The following is a 20,572-nucleotide window of genomic DNA, read 5'->3' as shown; positions in this document are numbered from 1 at the left end:
ATATGGGAGATTTCGCAACATCTTATACTCGAATACTAAGAATAAGATTTCAGATTACAGTCCTTTCTTATTTGAGGGTTAGTAGTAATGTACCAATCTATTAGGAATCCTTGACATGGTCTTGTGATCTTAACATTGCTCTAAAGATAAAGAGGGCTGGACTTAGATGAGAGAGATTTAAGTGCTGACAATTCAGTAGTTAGTACTCATATCACTAGTCAGTGCTGTTCCAATGTTTTAGCATGTTGGCGTATGAATGCTTTTGGACATGCAACCTTTCATAAAAACATAGAAATGTAGGGCTGGAATTTCCCTTGAGAGATTATCCAGCCCACTGAGATAAGGTAGGACCAAGAAATACCTACACAGTCCCGGACAGGAATTTATCCAACCCATTGTTCAAAAACTTGCAATGAGAGGATTTCACAATATCCTTTGGAAGCCTATTCCAATTCTTAAACACCCTTATATTTGGAAAGATTTTCCTAATAAACCTAAATAATTACTTCTAGTCCTACCTTCAGTGAACATAGAGAACTGTTGATTATGATGCTCTTCATAACAGCCCTTACTGTATTTGAAGACTTATCAGGCACCTGCTCAGTCTCCTTTTCTTAAGACTAAACATGTCCAGTTTTTTAAACCATTCCTTGTAAGTCAAGTTTTCTAAAACTTTCGTCATGTTTGTTGCTTTTCAATTTGTCCACATTTTCCCATAAGAGTAGCATCCAGAACTGGACAAAGTATTCTAGTTCTCCAGCTGAAGCCTTGCCAGTGGTAAGTAGAGTATGTCCCACATGTCACACGTAAAATTCCTGTTAAGATACCACAGAATATTAGCTTTTTTCACAACTGCATCACACCGATGACTCCAATTCCTGATCCATTAGTAGTCAGCTCCTTTTTAGCAGTACTACTGCATAGCCAGTTATTCCTCATTTTGTAGTTGTGCTTTTGATTTTTTTTCCTTCACAGGTGTAATCCTTTTCACTTGTGTTTACTGTTTCATCTTGTTGACCTAAAACCAATTTGTCACTATCATTTTGAATTCAACTTTTGTTCTCCAGTCTCTTCCACTTGGTGAGATATGTAGCTCGAGTGGAGGGCTTTCTCCTACCTAAGAGGATGTCTCGGACCACTCTTCAGCATACTAGTTCCAATGGAATCAACCCCGGAGCATTCAAGTTATGAGATGAGAGGACTCCAGGTTGGTATGTTAGAGATGACCATGGTCCTGAATGAGCAAGTCCAGAACCAGGGACAGAGGCAGCAGAGTGTTCACTGACAGGTTAGGTAATGTGGTGAATCAGTGCTGCTTGGGCCACACTGGAGCTACAAGGATTACTGATACCTTGTCTTGATTAATTTTGAGCAGGACCTTGTGGATGAGGGTGAATGGCAGGAACACATACAAAAGGATGTCCTTCCATGAGATGAGGAAGGCATGAGCCAGAGAGCTCAACTTGTGACTCAAGAAGGAACAGAAGTACTGGCACATCCTGTTTTGGTGCACTATAAAAAGGTCTATCTAGAGATAACCCCCACCTCTGGAAAACGTAGCTGGCAATATTGGGGTGAAGAGATCACTCATGGTATTGAAAGGACTGATGGAGCTGCTCGGTCAGCACATTCGGAGCACTAGACAGATTTGAGGCCTCCAGGTGTATTTCATGAGCGATGCAGAAGTGCTACAGCTTGAGGGCTTCATGACACAGAGAAGAGTAGTGAGCATCACACCCTGTTTGTTTTATATAAACATTGCTGTGGTTTTGTATTTTAATGGTAACAGACATTTGCCCTGGGTGTCATGATTATGAGGGTTAGACAGCAGCCTGGGGATTAAGGAGTTAACTACACCTAGCCAGGTGGAGTGACCAATAGGAATGTAGGTAGGACTTTCAAACTGGGACAAAGGAATTTGTTTTTTTCCCTCCTTTGTCTCTCTGGGTGAGTCCTCTGCAGCTACAGGGAGGGACAAGCATGTCTCTCTGTCTCCAAGAAACAATTCTTCACTTTCTGTAAGTAGGGTAAAGTTTAGGTAGTTTCGTTAGGCTTTATTGTTTTAAGGGTTGGGTATGGGATCTGATATCTGGCACTGCTTAAGAGATGTTTGGCTTTTATTTTTAACTAAGTGCTAGCCCATGGTGTAATTCCTCCATGAGTATATTTTGTTACTTTTCCATCTGATCCTTATGCTTGCAACAGGAATATTGTTGTAATAATAAAAGTTCTCTTTTCTTTTTATTAACCTGGCATTGGTTACTTGTATGTCCTAATATTTATAATAGGGGTGAGATTTCCCAAATTATCTTTCCCCTAATCTCATTATTAATATTTGGGTGATGGCAGCGGAAGTTTTATTTCCAAAATCTAGGTTTTTAAGATTTTGGGGGAAGTTTTATACCAAAGCCTAGTAGATAAGGCTTTGGGGTACACTTGCTGGCCCCCACTTCTGCATTTATCATGCCAGAGTGGGAAAGGAGCCATGACAGTGGGTGCAGAACATCTGGCAGCCAGGATTGCACTGTCTGCAGCTCCTTGACATTGATATGCATTGGAAACTCTGCAGGTGACCAAAGACCTTGCATCCTGAGACCACCCAAGGGAGCCCTGCAGCCCATTGCGGACACACCTGTAACCAGGACGAGTGTCTGTTATGATGCAAAAAGGGGACACTACCATAGTGACCTGAGAAGTGAGAGTGGCCACCATGTCTAGCCGATCCCAACTCAATCTGTAAGAGTGCAGATGAAATCTGGTATACTGCACCACGTATGTGTGTGGGCTGACATGTGACCAAGGAGCGCAAGACAGTAGTGGGGAAAGCTACAGTAGTGGGGAAAGCTATAAGGTTTTGTATCAGTGCACACATGGTATGAAGCTGAGCCTGAGGAAGGTAAGCCCTGGCCTCCTGAGCCCCTATAATCTCTATCCTCTGAGATGGAATGAGAAATGACTTTGCTACATTTAGAATCAAGCCTCGTCTGAGAAATGTGCAGCACACCAGTCTCACATGGTCTTCAACTTGGGCCCATGATCTGTCCTTGATGAGCCAATTGTCCAGGTAGGGGTACACCTAAACACCGCTCAGTGACAGAAAGGCTGCCACAATGGTCACACATTTTGTAATCACAAGGTGGGCTGCCAATAGGACAAAAGGGCGGACTGTGAACTGGTAGTGCATCTCTCAACTCAAATTGATGAAACCTCCTGTGGGATGGGATTATGGCAATATGAAAATATGTGTCTTTCCAATGAGGATGGAGTACCAGTCACCCAGATTCAGTGAAGGTAGGATAGCTGCTAGGGGCACTATACCTCAGCTTCCTCATCAATGGGCTGAGGTTGCATAGATCTAAACTAGTCCCAATCCCATTCTTCACCTTGAGAATTAGGAAATATGAGGAACAGAAACCCAGACCCCTAAACTCTGGAAGGACCTCCTCCTCCACTGCTCCTAAGTGCAGGAGCAACTGCCCCTCCTGTAGATGAAATTGCTCATTAGAGGAGTCCCTGAAGAGGGATGTAGGATAAAAGGGTGGAAAATTGGAGGGACTATCCAGTTCCACCATGCTTAAAACCAGCAATCTGAGGGAATCTGGATCCAAGCCCAGTAGAAGAGGGATAACTGGTTGCCAAACATAGGGGAAGAATCTGGGATTGACACTGGTGCATCCTCGAGTTCACTTTCCAAAGTTCTTTTTGGAGCCAAGGGCTGCCGAGACGCACTCTGCTCCCGACTATTGGAGGAGTTTGGCAGTCTCCACCTACATCTGTGGTTACCCTGCCTGTTTGTAGTCCTCCATCTGAAGGGATAAGTAATAATGGGGCAGAGGCTGTGGCTTAGGCTTTCCTTTCAGGGCCTGTGTATGAAGGCATAATGACTTTAAAGTTGCCCTAGTGTCCTTCAGGCTATGGAGCCTGGAATCAGTTTGCTCTGGAAAAAGCTCCCAGCCATCAAAAGGCAGGTCTTGAATGGTATGCTGGACCTCCCAGCAGAAGGCCTAAGACCTGCAATCAGAAATTTCTATGCATTACAATCCCTGTGGACATTGTGTGAATTGCTGAGTCCGCAGTGTCTAACGTGGCTTCGAGAAAAGTCCTGGATATGATCTTTCTCTCCTCCAGAAAAGCTGCAAACTCTGTGCAGAATTTTCCGAAGAAGGCCCAAGAATTAAAATTATAACGGCAACGGTTCACTTGCTGGTCTGCAATTCTCAGATGAAGTCCCCTCACTGAATAGAACTTAAAGCCAAAGAGGACCAGATTTTCAGCCTCCCCTGATTTAGGAGTGGGGCCCCTGCCTCTCCTTTGCATTCCCCCCATCCACAACCAATGTTCCTGTCTGTAGGTGCATGAAAAAGTACATGGCACTTAGAGGGTACAAAACATTCCCTCCGACAGTGGGAGGCAGACATCTGCCATAAGGTCTTAGTGGTGCAAACTATCTTAATAAAAGGCAATGCCACTCTGGAGGATCCTTCTGGGGTGAGAATATTGCCCATAGGGTCAAGATCTCAACCTCCTTGGCTTGTAGGTCCAAATTTGGCAAAATTTCCTTAGTAGCTCCTGATGGGCCCTATTGTCCATGGCCAGTAAGGAGGTGAATGAGACTTTCATAGTTGCCCCAGCTCTAGGTCTTCCTGACCTTCCAATTCCCAGGTGACCTCCACAACAGGCACTGACTGGATTATAGCTATCCCATCTGTGCTTCCAGGCTGAGTGCCAAACATAGTGCTAGAGGTGCTAACTGCAGTGCCAGAGCCAATTGTGGTGCCAAATTGTGAGCTGACCATGGTGTAAGGCTGGACTTTGATAGCAGGACCAGGTTGGGCACCGACCCGGTGCTGAGCTGGGCTGGCCACTTCTTATTGCCTATTATATCCCTTGCTACTTGTAATTCATATTTTTTTGTATTTGTATATTCTTTTGTACTTCTCTTTAGCAATCGGTCCATGTTTCCACTTTTTGTAGGATTCCCTTTTGATTTTCAAGACATTAAAGAGTTCCTGATGGAGCCATAGTAGTTGGATAGACATCTATCAGAGATGATCTAGATGGTGCTTGGTCCAGCTATGAGGGCAGGGGACTAGACTTGATCTCTCGAGGTTCCTTCTAGTTCTATTCTATTCTATTCTATTCTATTCTATTCTATTCTATTCTATTCTATTCTATTCTAATATTCTTATCTTTCTTTTGCCTTTGTATAGTTTGCAGATGAAATTTCAAACAGAAGTTTTGACAATCTGGCTTTATTAAAACTTAAGGCATTTTACACATGAACAGGATATTAATTACATTGTCCAAAATGAGTATTTACACTATGCCTAACTAAAGTGCCCTCTATGGTTTCATTTAGATATATTGTGCTCTACTTTTTGGTCCAACCTAGTCTACAATGTTGGTGTGCAATATATAAACAGCTGCCATAGTCCATCCCAGAGGTGGCTCAAGTGATTTCAGCTTATAGAGCACAATAGATGAAAGATGCTATTGTAAAAAAGATATTAGCAATAGATGTACCAAAATAAGAGTTTTCTGATCTATTTTAGAATTAGTATCAGAAAAAAGTCATTTTAGAAGACGAAAAGAAAAATTGTAGTCCTGTAAAAATGAAATGTTGTTATCCTACATGGATTGAGGAAAATGCAATAAATCAGGGCTCTATGTCTTTCTCCCTCACGCCATATGCTGTCTTTTCTCACCAGTGTTGCTGTTGAACATAAATAAGAATCCCAGACAAACAGAACCAATGCCTTCTATTATTCCAATTTGGAAAACAATTTTTAACCTCCACAAAATCTCTGGATTGGTATAGATCCAGCGGAGTTATTTTAGAAAAGTCCCATGAGGTGGCATCTAACAGGAGGCAAAATGTTTATAATTCTAACCAAGTATGGTCTATTCTTCTTCCTAGTTTCATATGAAAAATGTGTATTCTGAAATGCTTCAGAGTAAAAATAGCCTGAAGGAAAAAAGTAATTCCATATTATGTTCATTACTTGAATGAATGCTCATATAGCACATTGAAGTTGTGAAGTGCTAAATATTTATTAAAAATGCTTCCCAAAATCCATGTCTGAAAACTATTATCCCTGTTTTACAGATGGACAAATCAGAGGCACAGAAAGTTTAAACACCTTGCCTTGACACCTCACAACAAAACCATGAAATCCTAGAGAGAAGGCTCCAAGTCCCTTCAAAAAAGATTAAGGATAAGCCAATGGATTTCCTATAATATTTTTCTAAAAACATATGATAATCTGAATGCACTTAATTTCTTGACTTCTTTATTAATCTGCCCTGAAATGAAAATAGTAGAGGCTAATGAATGGTTAGAAAAGTTGCCACTGTCTGGTTAGTAGTTTAGTTTGTCAGTACCTCTACATACTTTGGTGAAATTCTGTCATGCAGGTTCCTATAAATATCCTATTTTAATTTATAATATTCTAGGTATTCCTACACCTCCTTATAAACAGCAGCAAAGTACTATTTTTCTGTGTGCTGGTACAGTTTTTACATTATGTAATAAATCACTGAACAGTAACAGTTCACTTAACAAGTAAAAAAAATGTCTGACACTGAGTGTTACTATATTTTTTTATGACAAACTGTATGGAGATCAAAGTTGTGCTTTTTTTTGTTTTAAGTTTTATTTTTGGTTTTTTAAAGATCTACTCTATATATCCACATAAGTCTGTGTGACAGAAAGGTTTTGCCACATGTTTAAAATAGCGTCTCAAAGATGACGATAGAAGTGAAAAAACTAACTAACTGTCACGTTTCCAAATGGTTTTTGTGACTGAAGCAGAAGCAGACATACTTTTAAAAGAAAACTTTCTTGTAACATTATATGCTGCTACTGTTCCCTCTGGATTCCTGCTGCAAATGAGTCAAGAACTCAAGAGATACTTTCCTGGTAAAAATACATAAACAGATAAATAAATTATCACAGGCTGAGGACAATTTAAACATCTGGTAGCCAGTTCAGGCTGTCAAGCAAGTCAAAGACACTCAAAGCCAGAGAAGATCAATCTGTAGTCCCTGATTTCTGGGCTGGAGACAGGAACAGTATCACTCGCTTGCCTTACGAGGGAAAATTGTATAGGTAAAATAAGTTGCCATACTTTTGTTTGATTCAGCATTTAAAAAACCTACTAATCTAAAAATATATGGATACAAAGTAATCTTGAATTTTCTTAAGTTACATGTTTAATAAGGTATTTTACTATTCTGTCTGTATGGCAGCTTATTAAACTAGAATGATTTTACAGTTAAAACTAGAGGTCTACAAAATACATCTAGCAAAGTAATTCTGTATCCAAACAGCTAAATTCACTCATGCAAACTCTTACCCAATCAGTCCTGGACTCCAATCAACTGACCTCCAGCAGGCAAATAAGGGTTTTGCTACACGGAAAATGACAGTATAGCAAGCCAAGTATAAATCTACAGTACACTAGCCTGTCACACACTAAGTCACCTAACATTTGCTAGAAATTCTGTAGTATGCTTTGACATGCTATTTCAAACATGGCAGCACACAACAGGCTAGAGTTTGCCGTTCACTAGGTCTCCATGCAGATAAGCCCTGAATTAGATAATGTGTCCTAATGGTTAGAGCTGATGGGGAGTTACAAATACTGAATAACTGTATAAACTTGAAAGCTTCAGAGGGGTAGCCAAGTTAATCTGTAACAGGAAAGACTTAAACAACAACAAATAGTCTAGTAGCACCTTAAAGACTAAATAGTTACAAGAGGCTGATAAGAACCATTTTTTCTGCACTTGAAAAGAAAGATGACCAACACCAGATTGGACATAGACATCAAGAACCGTTAGCACCATCATTATCTGGTTGGGTGATAATGTGCAAGCCATCCAATATCATGATTCATACCATTTGCATGAGAATTAAACTTCTGAATGAAGTTAAATTCCAACCCTTCTCTGTGTGTTTGGCTTGTGGAATTGGTCCGAAATAAAAAAGTGACTTGGAGATCCATTAATGAGCGTCCAGGAAGATTAAAGTGCTCTCCAACAGGTTTTTGTGTGTTGCCTTTAAGGATATCTGATTTGGGTCCATTAATTCTTTCCCATAGATACTGTCCAGTTTGGTAAATATACATTGCAGTGGGACATTGCTGGCATTTGATGGCATAGATCACATTAGTGGATGTGCAGTTAAATGAGCCTCTGATTTGGTGGCTGATATGGTTGGATCCAGTGATGAAATCGCTTGTGTAGATGTGTGCGCAGAGTTGGCACTAGGGCTGATTGCAGGGGTGTGTTCCTGGACACTTACGATGAAGGTGTGTTGCATGGTGTGACGGTGCAACGGGGACCCACCCCCCGATCCTATACCCCCGTAGCAGACAGAACAGACTCCGCCAGCCAGTAGAATAGAGAGGGTTTATTGCTTCTCCAGGATACAGCACAGCATAAACGTGATGTGGCTACAGGAGTCAGGGCCAGGATTCCTCAGACCCCTTGAGTTAGGAGGTCCATTGCCCCCTCACCCTTAGCTTAGTTTGTTCTCTTCATGTTTCCCATCCAGGAACTGCCTTGCTCCCAGACTCTGCCCTTCAGCCAGGTGTTCGTCTCCGCCTCCCTTCTTCTCTCCCCCTGGGAAGAGCAGTGTTATCTGCTCATGCTGGGACTAGGTGTCTGGACCAATACACATGTGGGTGAGTCAGTGGGAATCGCACATCACAGCACAGAGGAACCCTGGGTTACAGAGAAGTCAGCACCCCCACTACGTCATACATGGTTACTGGAAAAAATCTGTTTCAGGTTATGGAGTTGTCTGTAAGCGAAAACTGGACTACCGTAAAATCACGAGTATAATGCACACTTATGTATAACGCGTACCTACCTTTTCAGCATCAGAATCCTGGAAAAAAGTGAACTCCTATATATAATGTGCATCCCCATTACGCTCGCGATTTTACAGCAAATATAGGAAGGAAAGGGCTGCTCCCACCTGCAGGCTCGCCCGGGAAACACGCGTGCAGGACCGGGGAGCCGGCAGCAGAGTTTGAAACCTGCTCCCTGCTCCCCTCCCCCCCGCAGCTGCCTGTGCGCTGCACTGAGCTCGTGCCTGCCGCGGGGCCCCTTCTCCCCCCCCCTCAGTTGTCACGCGCTGAGACTGGGAAGGCAGCGAGCCAGGGTGCTCCTCACCTTGTCCAGGAACCTGGCTGAGCTTGTGCCTGCCGCGGAGGCCCCCTGCCCAGCTCAGCTCGTGCCTACCACGGGAGCCCCCTACCCAGCTCAGCTCGTGCCGCACTGAGTTCGTGCCTGCTGTGGGGGCCCCCTGCCCATGTGCCACGCCGAGAACGGGCAGGCAGTGAGCCAGGGTGCTGCAGTCTGGCAACACCGCCGGCTCCTCGCCTTGTCCAGGAGCCTGAGGGGGCGCCGCGTTGCAGGTGGAAAGTTTCTGTGCAGAGGGAAGGATGAGTTAAAAACTTTAACAGAAACTCTATGTATAATGCGCACCCCAGCTTTGACCCTAAAAAACCAGGGGAAAAAGTGCACATTATACTCGAGATTTTACGGTATTTGTTGTTTTTAAAGTGTTTCCTATATAAACTTAAGAAAGTCATTTACTTAACACTTGATATAAAAGAGCACTTCATAGATGTTAAGTCACTTATGCCTTCATATTAAAAAGATTATTATTCTCTTGGGAAATCTTTTGGCAAAATGCAGTGCATTACATCTTAGAATATGTGCACTCCTTATTTTTGATTCTCATGATTTCTTGCTGAAATACAACCCAAAATCACTTGTAGTTGCGACCTGCAGTTAGAGTCTTTAAAAAGAAGCCCTCAGAACTTTGCACTATTAGTACTAAAGGCTCATTTTGGAACTAAGGAACTTAGGTTCTCTTGAATTTATTTTTGTTTCAGTTTGAGACAGAGTTATGGTGACATGAGAATTAAACTGGTATCAGAGGTACCAGTTAGAAGCTCTGTTAACATGACATTTTTTCTCCTGTAAATTTTTTCACGAATTCAGCCCCACAGCTCGCAGCAAGAGTAGATGCACAAACCTAGAAAAGGTACTGATGGCTGCCAGTGATATCACCACCTTGTTATCTAGCCCTTTTCAGTACAGTTCTATCGAGTATGGTATTTAAAATGCTTGGGCTAGCAGTTTCTTATGATGGAAATGAACTGTCATTAGCAATGGGGAGGAAACATCAAGGGGAAAAAGTAGTATAGAAAAGACCAACCAGGATATAAAGAAACACAATTGTCTTTTTGTTCTCCTTTCATGTCTCACTTACCAATGTGTAACCCTTACTCTCTCAAGGGATACATTTCCCCATGGAGACAAGTGACACTCTTGTCTCCACTACATTTAAAAATTGTTATTGTTTAAGTTAGCATATCTAATTTGTGACAAACAACTTCTTGAATCCAAAACTGGTAACTGGCTAAAAATTTCTTTCAGTTGTAGAGGATTCACATTAAAAGGATGTATAACTTAAATAAATCTTGACTAAATCCTATGTTAGAAGGTTAGATTAGTAACAGCATACAGACAGCAACATTATTTTACTTTCCAGTCTTTTATGCTGTTTGATTTTGCTATTTCACTCTGTTTGGGCAATGAAATTAACTCAGTTTCAAGGTCCAGTTCTTATGCATTAAGCCGAGTGTAATTTTGTTTTGCTTCCCCATTCTGCAGCAAAATGTAAATGTACTTACATACATTAAAAAACAAAAAACAAAACAAAAATGTTTTCTGACATGGTTTTAAAAGAAACTTTAAATTGAATCTATATTTATACTAATACTAGATTTTACAACAAAAAAAGTCTTCTCCTTCCATAACAGAGAATTATTGTTTGTACACAGGTGTTATAGTATGTCAGATTCTACATATTGTATCATATACCCAAATATAAAAAAAGGAAGATGAAAATAAATGCCGTAAGATAAATTTCAACCTGTTTTTAAAAAACCTAAATTTCAGAAGTGAAATTGACTACTTCCTTTTAAATGTGTGGTCATTTTGACAGATAACTCAGGTTGAAATTTTCACCTTCATTGTAATGCCATGGATAGTTGATTTGGACACTATTTTTCAATTTATTGGCACCATCACTGTAACAGCAGTCACTGTGTCCTCACAACTTTCAACCTGTGTATTGTGCATCTTCCCTTTGACAGATCATATCAATCGTCCTTTTTGTTCTGCCACACTAGTGCTAACGCACTTTCCCTTCAGGAGACCATTCCTGTTCTCAGTCCTTAACTTCTGGATCTTGCACTTCCTTCATAGGAGATGAAAATAAGAACTATCCCAGTGGCAAAACTGCTGGCAACTGATCCAAGAGACAGATAAACAGAGAATTTTCCATTCTATCTAATTCCCATTTGTTAGAATACCCCAGGTGTTATGCTTATTGAGAATCATTACTATATTTGAAGGTGCGTAGCTGCTAAAAATATTTTAGAAAAAACACAAAAATAATAGAAGCTACTGAAACTGAAAAGCTATAGAACCCATTCACCTACCATGGATTTCTTCTAATATATACAGAATATCTTGGATGCTGTAGCAGCGATAGGCCGTTTACAAGTCGTTGATGCTTGGCTAGGAATTTACCATAGCTAAATAGCTTTTCAAATGCATGAGCCCCCAATTTTTTTTAGGGCAGACCCTCAGTGGGTATAAATTGACAGATTCACTGAAGTCCATGGAGCTATTAATACTTATACCAGCTGATCATCTGGCCTTTTCCCCATGTGATACTCACAGAGTGTTAGGCAAATAGCATAACACAGAAAAGAAACAAGCAAGCCTTTTACCTCATAACCAAACTGCAGTTCATCTGAGGTCAACATGATGATATCATCATCAATGGCCAATACTGCCTCCGTTTCAATCTCATCATAGGGGAAGAAGCGGTTACTAAGCTTGTTTTCTGTGGTCTTCACAACTTTCAGTGGAACCCGAATCTTTGGCCACAGAGAGTCTGAAGAGAAACATTAAAGAGAGAAAGAATTCATCATTAGATTTTTATTCTTATTAAGACTGCATCCCATCCTCAGCTTCATTTTGCCCTCCATATTCTAACCCCTCACAAAAGGTTTTGGATGTTCGATTAATTTCTTATTTTCAACTAGGCAAATACACCAACAACAGAGGTAACCTGTTAATTGCACTGTGGAAACATAAGATCTTTACAAACATATATAAACTGGGGTTACTAGGCCTATTACTGAGAAGCAGCTGCCAGTGGTGTGGTATTTTGGAACTGTTAAATAGAACAAAGCAGAATCATGCAACACTTTAAGATGAAGAATTGAGGGAGACAGAAAGTAGTGAGCCATACCAGAATCTGCTCTGATCATAAAGAATTTGAAGGGGAAGTTTACTGTTTACAACTCCAAATACAACTAAATGCTAAAATACATCAGAGAAAAACAGAGATAGCTAAAACGTTCATTGCCATTAATGGGTACAGATTGAATGATCAAATACGAGAAAATTAATTTATGGGGTTTTTTTCTTCTGAAAAATCTCAAGTATTAGGATTAAACCAATATATATATATATATATATATAAAAAGAATTCTACAAGTACATTTTGAGATTTCCACCACTGAAAGTGAGATAGAAAGTAAGGCACCCTATTACCATATGACAAATTATACACAATGTTTAACCTAGTAACAGAATCATAAAACTGGAAGAGATCTCAAGAGACCATCTAGTACCCTTCAAGACCAAACAACAGCCCAATCCTGACAAGTGTTTGTCTAATCTGCTCTTAAAAATCGCCAATGATGGAGATTCCATGACTTCCCTAAGTAATTTATTCCAAGGCTTAACCACCCTGACAGTAAGTTTCTCCTAATGTTCAATCTAAACCAGTTTTGTTCAACATCTTTATTAATGACCTGGATGAGGGGATGTATTGCACCCTCAGCAAGTTTGCAGATGACATTAAGCCAGAGAGGTAGATCTGCTGGAGGGCAGGGCTAGGGTCCAGAGTGACCTAGACAGATTAGAGGATTGGGCCAAAAGAAATTTGATGAGGGTCAACAAGGACAAGTGCAGAGTCCTGCACTTGGAACGGAAGAATCCCAAGCATTGTTACAGGCTGGGGACTGACTGGCTAAGTAGCAGTTCTGCAGAAAAGGACCTGGAGATTACAGTGGATGAGAAGCTGGATATGAGTCAACAGCAGCATTTCTTAATGCAGCCCGAGGAGTGCCACAGAGGTATGGCGACCATACGTCCCTTTTTTCCCGGGACAGTCCCGGATTTAAAGACACCCAGCACTAGCGCGGTGCAACAGCAACTCCCTGCCTCCACCCAGCATGTAAGCGGCTATCTTGGTGCTTTGCGTGGGCAGCCAGGGCCGCTGGCGGTGGCGCACAGTGTCCAGAGCTCTGAGCTCCCATGTAGCACGCGCTGCTGTCCGGCAAGCCCCTCTTCCCACCTCATGGCCCTTCCCTCCTGCTGTGGGACTGCCTTTGCCGTGTGCCGTCAGCCAGGCCTCCTCCATCCACAGATGGCTGCCACTGCTGCCAGAGGGGGAGGGGCACTGGTTGGAGCCGGTGAGTGGCTCCTGGGAGCTGCCAACAGAGTCCCAGCAGAGACAGTGCAGAGCTCGGCTGGAGTGCTGCAGAGCGGGGTACGTTTGGGCTCTGTTGGTGTGCACAGCCCTTTCTCTCCCCGCCCCTTCACACCCCATTGGGGGAGCGGCAGTGCACAGACCCGCTTGCTCTGCCGTGCTCCTCAAGCCAGATCTGGGAGGGTGGGGTCTTTCTCCCCGGCACTCCTCCTAACGGGAGCGAAAGCTGGTGCAGGGACTGAAATGCGGCACTAACATTAGCACTGCAAGTGGCCCAGCTCCAGGCCCAGCAAGTGGTCCTGCCTTGGAAGCAGCTGGGGCCAGGGCTGTGGGACTTTTGGGGCTTGAGCACAGACTCCAGCCCCGCAAACTGGAAGGCAAAAGGTGGGGGAGGGGCTCAGAGAGAACTAGGGGGAAGAAGGGTGGAAGAGGAAGGGGCTTGTGCTGAGGGGAGGGGGGCAGGGCAGGAGAAGAAAGGCGAAGGCACCAAGGGACAGGGTGGAGGAAAGACAAATGCTAGGGGGCCAAGTGGAGACAATGAGGAAAAGGGAAGGAGGAGGGAGGAAAGGTATCAGTGTGGGTGGGAAAGTGGAAGGGACAGTGATACTGGGAGAAGAGAGAGGAAGGGCATTGGTGGCAAGAGGAAGCAAGGTGAGCGGGAGGTGCTGTGAAAAGGGTAGAAAGGAGGGGTGGGCATGAGGAAGGTGGCGATGGAGCAAGTCATGTGTGAGGGCACAGAGGGGAATAAGAGGAACTGGGGCAAAGGGTGGCGAGGGGAAGGGCATCAGGGAGAAAGAGGGCAAGGGGGCAGAGGCAGTGAGGGAAGAAGGAAGCAACAGGAGGGTGCAGGGGTAAGGGAAGGTGCAGGTGCCAGGGGATTCTGGGGGTGAAGCAGAAGGGCAGACACCTGCAGGGGAGAGACCAGCACCAGAGGAGAGAGGGTTTGGTGGGGGCCAAACTCATTCCCTATGGATAGGAGGATGGTGGGGAAAGTTCTTCGAGGGGGTTACTTTTACTTCTGCTCATATGTCCATGTTGACTCCGAGTGTCAGGGGCATAGTAAACAGAGCTCAGGGGGTGTAGGTAATGTATCCCTAATTTTGGTTCAGAAAATATGGTCACCATACGTGGAGAGAAATGGCCATCCTTAAAAGGGGCAAATTTCCTCCCCCCTCCCAACAAAAATCCTTGGTGTTCCCCATAAAAAAATTGTTTGGTGTTCCTCAGTCTTAAAAAGTTTAAGAAACACAGGTCAACAGTGTGCCCTTGTAGCTAAGAAGGCTAATGGCATATTAGCTTGCATTAGAAGGAGCATTGCCAGCTGATCTAGAGAAGTGATTATTCCCCTTCATTCCGCTCTGGTGAAGCTACAGCTGGAGTACTCTGTCTAGTTCTGGGCCCCCCACTACAGAAAGGATGTGGATGCATTGGAGAGGGTCCAGTGGAGGGCGACCAAAAGGAGTAGAGGGCTGGAGCACATGACCTATGAGAAGAGACAGAGGGAGTTGGGTCTGTTTAGTCTGCAGAAGAGAAAACTGAGGGGGTCTTTGATAGCAGCCTTCAACTTCCTGAAGGGAGGTTTCAAAGAGGATGGAGAAAGGCTGTTCACAGTAGTGACGGATGGCAGAACAGGGAGCAATGGTCTCAAGTTACAGCGGGGAGGTCTAGGTTGGATATTAGGAAATCTATTTCACTAGGAGGGTGGTGAAGTACTGGAATGGATTACTTAGGGAGGTGGTAGAATCATCATCCCTAGAGGTTTTTAAGTCTCAGCTTGACAAAGCCCTGGCTGGCTTGATTTAGTTGGGATTAGTCCTGCCTTGGGCAGGGGGCTGGACTTGATGACCTCTTGAGGTCTCTTCCAGCTCTATGATTCTAAACTTCCCGTGCCGCAATTTAAGCCCATTGCTTCTTATCATATCCTCAGAAACTAATGAGAGTAATTTTTTCACTCCTCCTCCTTTTAGTACCTTCAAGTACCTCCTTTTAGGTACTTGAAAGCTATTATGTCCCCTCCGAGGCTTCTTTTTTTTTTTTCAGATTAAACCAACCTAATTCTTTCAATCTTCCCTCTTAGGTCATGTTTTCTAGAGCTTTAATAGTTTTTGTTACTCTTCTCTGGACTTTCTCTAGTTTGTCTACATCTTTCCTGAAATGTGGCATCCAGGACTGGACACAATACTCTAGCTGAGATCTAATCAGTGCAGAGTAAATTCTGTGTCCTGCTTGTGGTCCATTATGACTCCCAAATCCTTCTCCACACTACTCCCCAGGTTTGCTGCTCTGTTTGTGAAGGGCTCATCCTGGAGAACAGCCATGCTGTGCGGGAATGGAGGATGACCACATGCTGGACTATGAGCTTCCAAACCCCTAACCTGCTGCACCACTCCCCTATTCTAGTCAATATAGCAAAGGAAGACTTCAGTCTACAAGCATGCTGTTGTCCCTCTCCTCCCCCACCGCTTTGCAAATACAAGTGCAAGAGCTACAATGAAGCACCCTTTCTACGTATTTTCAAAGTGGAAGCAAAAGAGCCTCCTAATGTATTGTTTTTTATGCCTGCCAACAAACTGAGTTCAGCTGCCCAGCTGTCTTGTGTTATACCTTATTGTTAGGTACACAGTTTAAAAGGAAAAAATTCAGCCTTATACGTAATACAGATCTTTTGTGCAGTACAGTACTTCATTCATTACACAGGCAACCCCCAACTTAAGAACCCCCGGCATTTACAACCATTTTTAATGCAAGATAGCTCCTAAAATCCTCCCATTTATATACAGCTCACATTTATGATGGTGTACGACACAGATTCCATGGTCATCCCAAAACAGAAAATGCACAAGGTCAGTCAGACTCACCAGTCTGCAGCTGCTGATTGAACTGTGTGCATCTCCCCCACATCAGTCCTCACTTTTTAGTTATTTTTGTGCATTATTTGAACTATTTTTGCTGTTCACCATGTCTGAGAAAAGGAAAAGTGATGCACAGAGTGGAAAATCAACCAAGACCACCAGGAAAGCCGTTACTTTGGAAATTAAACATGAAATTTTGAAGCGTCACGATTCAGGCATGAAAGTGTATGAACTAGCTAATAAATGTAAGTTGTCTCATTCAACCGTGAGTACAACTGAAGGACAAGCCTAAATATTTAAAGGAAGTGAAGAGTGCAAGGCCAATGCAAACAACAGTGATTAGAAAACATGATGGGCTCATTCCCGAAATGGAAAACCTTTTAATTTTGTGGATAAATGATCAGACGCAGTGCATCCATATGCCTCTCAATTAAATGACGATTTCGTCTAAGGCTAGAAGTGTCTTCGAGGCACTTTTTTTTTTTTGGCTCAATAATTTTGGTGCTGCTCTGCATTTTTTCCACCGCTGTTTCAGCTCTCTTCGTTTAATGGGTTGGTCATCCCTGCATCTAAGGACAATTCTTCCAATGCTAGCAAGGGTTGGTTTGACTGCTTTAGGAAGAGAGCTGGTTGGCATAACATTCGAGTCCAAGGAGAAGTAGCCAGTGCCACCACGGAAGCAACGAAGGATTTTCTGCAGAAGTTAGCCAAAATTATCAAAGAGGAAGGCTATTGTCCTCAGCAGGTGTTCAGTGTTGACTAAACCAGAATTTATTGGAAGAAAATGCCATCGAGGACTTACATTGTGAAGGAAGAAAAGTCAATGCCCGGATTCAACGCTGCTAAAGATTGACTGACTTTGTTGTTGGGGGCTAATGGTGCAGGGGACAGCAAATTGAAACTAATGCTTGTCTACCGTGCTGAGAACCCAAGGGCACTTAAGGATTTGGTGAAGGGAACCCTTCCAGTCATTTGGAAATCAAACTCCAAAGCTTGGAGACTGCATCTCTTTTTGAAGATAGGTTCACCTAGAATTTTATACCTGAGGTCCAAAAATATTGTTCTGAAAATGACCTTCCATTTAAATTACTGCTCATTTTGGACAATGCTCAAGGCCTTCCCAGAATTCTTCAACATGCAAATCGGAATATCAAGATTGTTTTCTTTCCCCCTAACACAACTGTGTTGCTTCAATCAATGGACCAGGGAGTCATCAGTTCATTCAAGGCTTATCATCTTGGAGGGACTTTCAACAGGCTGGTAGAAGCAGTTGACGAAGAACGTGGACCAACAATCAAAGAATTCTGAAAGTCTTCCAATATTTTGGACACCGTAAAAATCATTAAAGAAACCTGGAACGCAGTCACCAAATCCAACCTCAGGGTTTTTTGGAAGAAACTCTGCCCTCAATTTGTTCAGGATTTTGGGAGCTTTTAAGATCCTGTTGCAGAAGTCACTGGATCTGTGGTCGAGATGGCAAATGGACAGGATCTCAAAGTTTCTCCTGAAGATGTGACTGAGTTGTTGGATTCTCATGCTCAGGAACTCACCAAAAAAGATCTTTTGGAAATCGAAGAATGGTCATAGAAGAAGAGGTTACTGTCGAGACTCCCGCTCCCCTGAGCATTTACCATTCAAAGCCTTTCGGAGGCGTTCGAGTCAGCACTGAAAATTTTTGAGACAGATGATCCTAATTTCGAACACAGTTCAAAGGTCATTTCAACAATTAAGAATGCCTATGCTTGCTATGAAAAGAAGGCAGCATCTTCAGTCCAGACCTCATTGGATTCCTATTTTAAGAAGCCTTAGATAGTCCGGTCCATTGAGAAAAGCCGCCCAGAAACTAACTTTGTCTCAACCAAGTTCCCCCAATCTATCCCTCTTCCTCTTTCAAGAAGATTAGATTTTGATGATCCAGATGCAGTCCCAACCCCCTCCCCAAGTGAAGAAGATGAAGGAATTTCATAAATGGAACTTTTGCAATACTCCATGTACAGTATTGTATACTTAAGAATTTTCAAATTAGTTTGTGCTTTATTTTCATATTGAATGTTTGTTTTAAGTAAATAAATGTTTGTAAAGGCATATATTAGTGTTTTATTTAGTTTTCCTCCATTTCCATAGTCAATATTGGTATTTTTAGGGTATGAAACAGGTTTCCAGGAACAGAACCGCCATTTATAACATTGCGCCTCTGGGAAATAATGGTTCAACTCACGATGGCTTGACTTACAGTGGTTCTCTGGGAACCAATTAGGTCATAAACGTGGGGAGAAGGGTCGCCTGTAAGAGAGTTAACCCTCTGTTTTTTTACAGTGTATCTTCTCTAAAGTCTACCTTTGGTTTCCACCTCCCCCTAGTGCAGCTGGAACTATCAGTCTGCTTCCCTTCCCCTGCTCTGCCAGCTGTTAGGCTTTTGCAGATTAGAAGGTGAAAAAGATGTACACAGGATGAAATGTTTAACAAGCTCATGCAATCCACCTGCACTGACAGGCCACAACTGAATTCATGGAGGCAAACGCTGTTAGAGATCACCTGCACTAAATAGGACAGGTGAGCATTCTGTGAACATGAGCATAAGATGCAGAATGAGCTGTTGCGGCTCTTGCGGGAGCAAACAGAGCTGATGAGGCACTTGGTAGAGGTGTAGGAAAAGCAGCTGAAGCACAGAGTCCCTTTTGCAACCACTGATAAACCACCTGCCCTCCTCACCAATAGTCTCTTCTACCAGATGCCCTACAACAGTGTTTCTCAACCAGTGGTATGAGGGTACTCAATCAAGGGTACGCGAGAGAAGTCTGGGAGGATACGTCAACACAACTGAAATTTGGAGAAAACTGAATTTTTATTTTAAGTTTTACAGCGCTTAATTATTTTTGTACTTTTTACACCCAAAAATGTAATCACCCACCCGACTATGATTAAGTTGTTTAAACAAATGTGTTGCAATGGTAGGAAAAAAAAAACCACGTGTTTGAAAACTAGAGGTATTGGGGGTACTTTTTTTTTTTAAATGAGGGTACTTAGAATTTTTTTTAAAAGAGGTACTTTTTTTTTTTTTTTTTTTTTAATATAAAAGGGTGAGAAACACGGCCCTAAAATATATGGGGAGGTGTGAAAAGGTCCGAGAAGCTTTTCACTCAACTCCCATGGGTGACTCCTGAAGCAGAAGGCTGGCTTTCCCACAGCTTTCATTGCTACACAGTGTGATTACAATAAGCCACATATCCTTGCGCCCCTCCGTTATCAGATCCTACACCCGCAACTCCTTTTCTATTCAATTATGTCTGTGATCCCTATGTGGGCATAAGCGACACACTATATGGGAATATTTTGAATAAATCATTCCCTGGGTAAAAAAGGAAAATGTGTCAAGTGGAAGCAATACAAGAAGATAATTCAGGGCTTCGCTGCAAGGAGGAAACATCAGGAAAACTGCTTAGTGGGAGAAAACCATGTGAATGAAGATGTGGATAGATTTAAAAAAAAATCTGAATCAACTGGTTAGTAATTTAAATACAGGCAGTCCCCGGGTTATGTACAAGATTGGGACTGTAGGTTTGTTCTTAAGTTGAATTTGTATGTAAGTCGGAACTGGTACATATTGTAGGGGAAACTCTAGCCAAACATTTCTCCAGAGCTCAGTTTTATTCTCCCATACCTCACTTCCCTCAGTCCTTTATTCTCAAGCTGAGGTGTCTGCTGAGAAAAGCTGCTCCGCGTCTCCCTGGTCTGCTGGGGGGAGGGGGGGGCGCTAGCTTCACGTCTCCCTGGTCTGCTGGAGGGAAGCAGCTAGTGCAGGGTTGCCTCACCCCGTTTGTAAGTAGGGATCCGATGTAAGTCGGATCCATGTAACCTGGGGACTGCCTGTAGTTCACTTTGCAATGCACCATTTTTTCAAGCCTCTCTATGCCTTTTAGTATAAGTGTGATTTAACAAGTAAATTCCCACATGGTTTACTGTACTGAATGGTGCTGGGGAGAAAAAGTTTAGTTTAGTTAATCCTTATGGTTTAATTAGTTAACTAGGTTTAAAATCTGTTACCCAAGTATTTTCTACAGAAAGCTGCAGTAAGAGAAATCTTGATACACCAGTTGCTACGGTGTGTCATTGTCTTATTTTATAT

The 20,572-nt window shown here is 42.7% G+C and overlaps 1 protein-coding gene across 1 annotated transcript in view; it reads right to left on the bottom strand.

Moving 5' to 3' along the window:
• Positions 1-20,572, bottom strand: part of EXT2 (exostosin glycosyltransferase 2) — a 135,103-nt gene that overhangs the window by 19,693 nt on the left and 94,838 nt on the right. Inside the window, exon 10 of the mRNA XM_075927527.2 lies at positions 11,820-11,986. Within this exon, the coding sequence (XP_075783642.1) occupies positions 11,820-11,986 (167 nt within the window). The remainder of the gene's footprint in view (positions 1-11,819; positions 11,987-20,572) is intronic.

Source organism: Pelodiscus sinensis, chromosome 5 (genome assembly GCF_052426305.1).
Source record: "Pelodiscus sinensis isolate ZL-2025 chromosome 5, ASM5242630v1, whole genome shotgun sequence".
Classification (NCBI taxonomy): Eukaryota; Metazoa; Chordata; order Testudines; family Trionychidae; genus Pelodiscus; species Pelodiscus sinensis.
The sequence above is the reverse complement of the archived record's forward strand: the minus strand, read 5'-3'. Positions and strand labels throughout refer to the sequence as shown.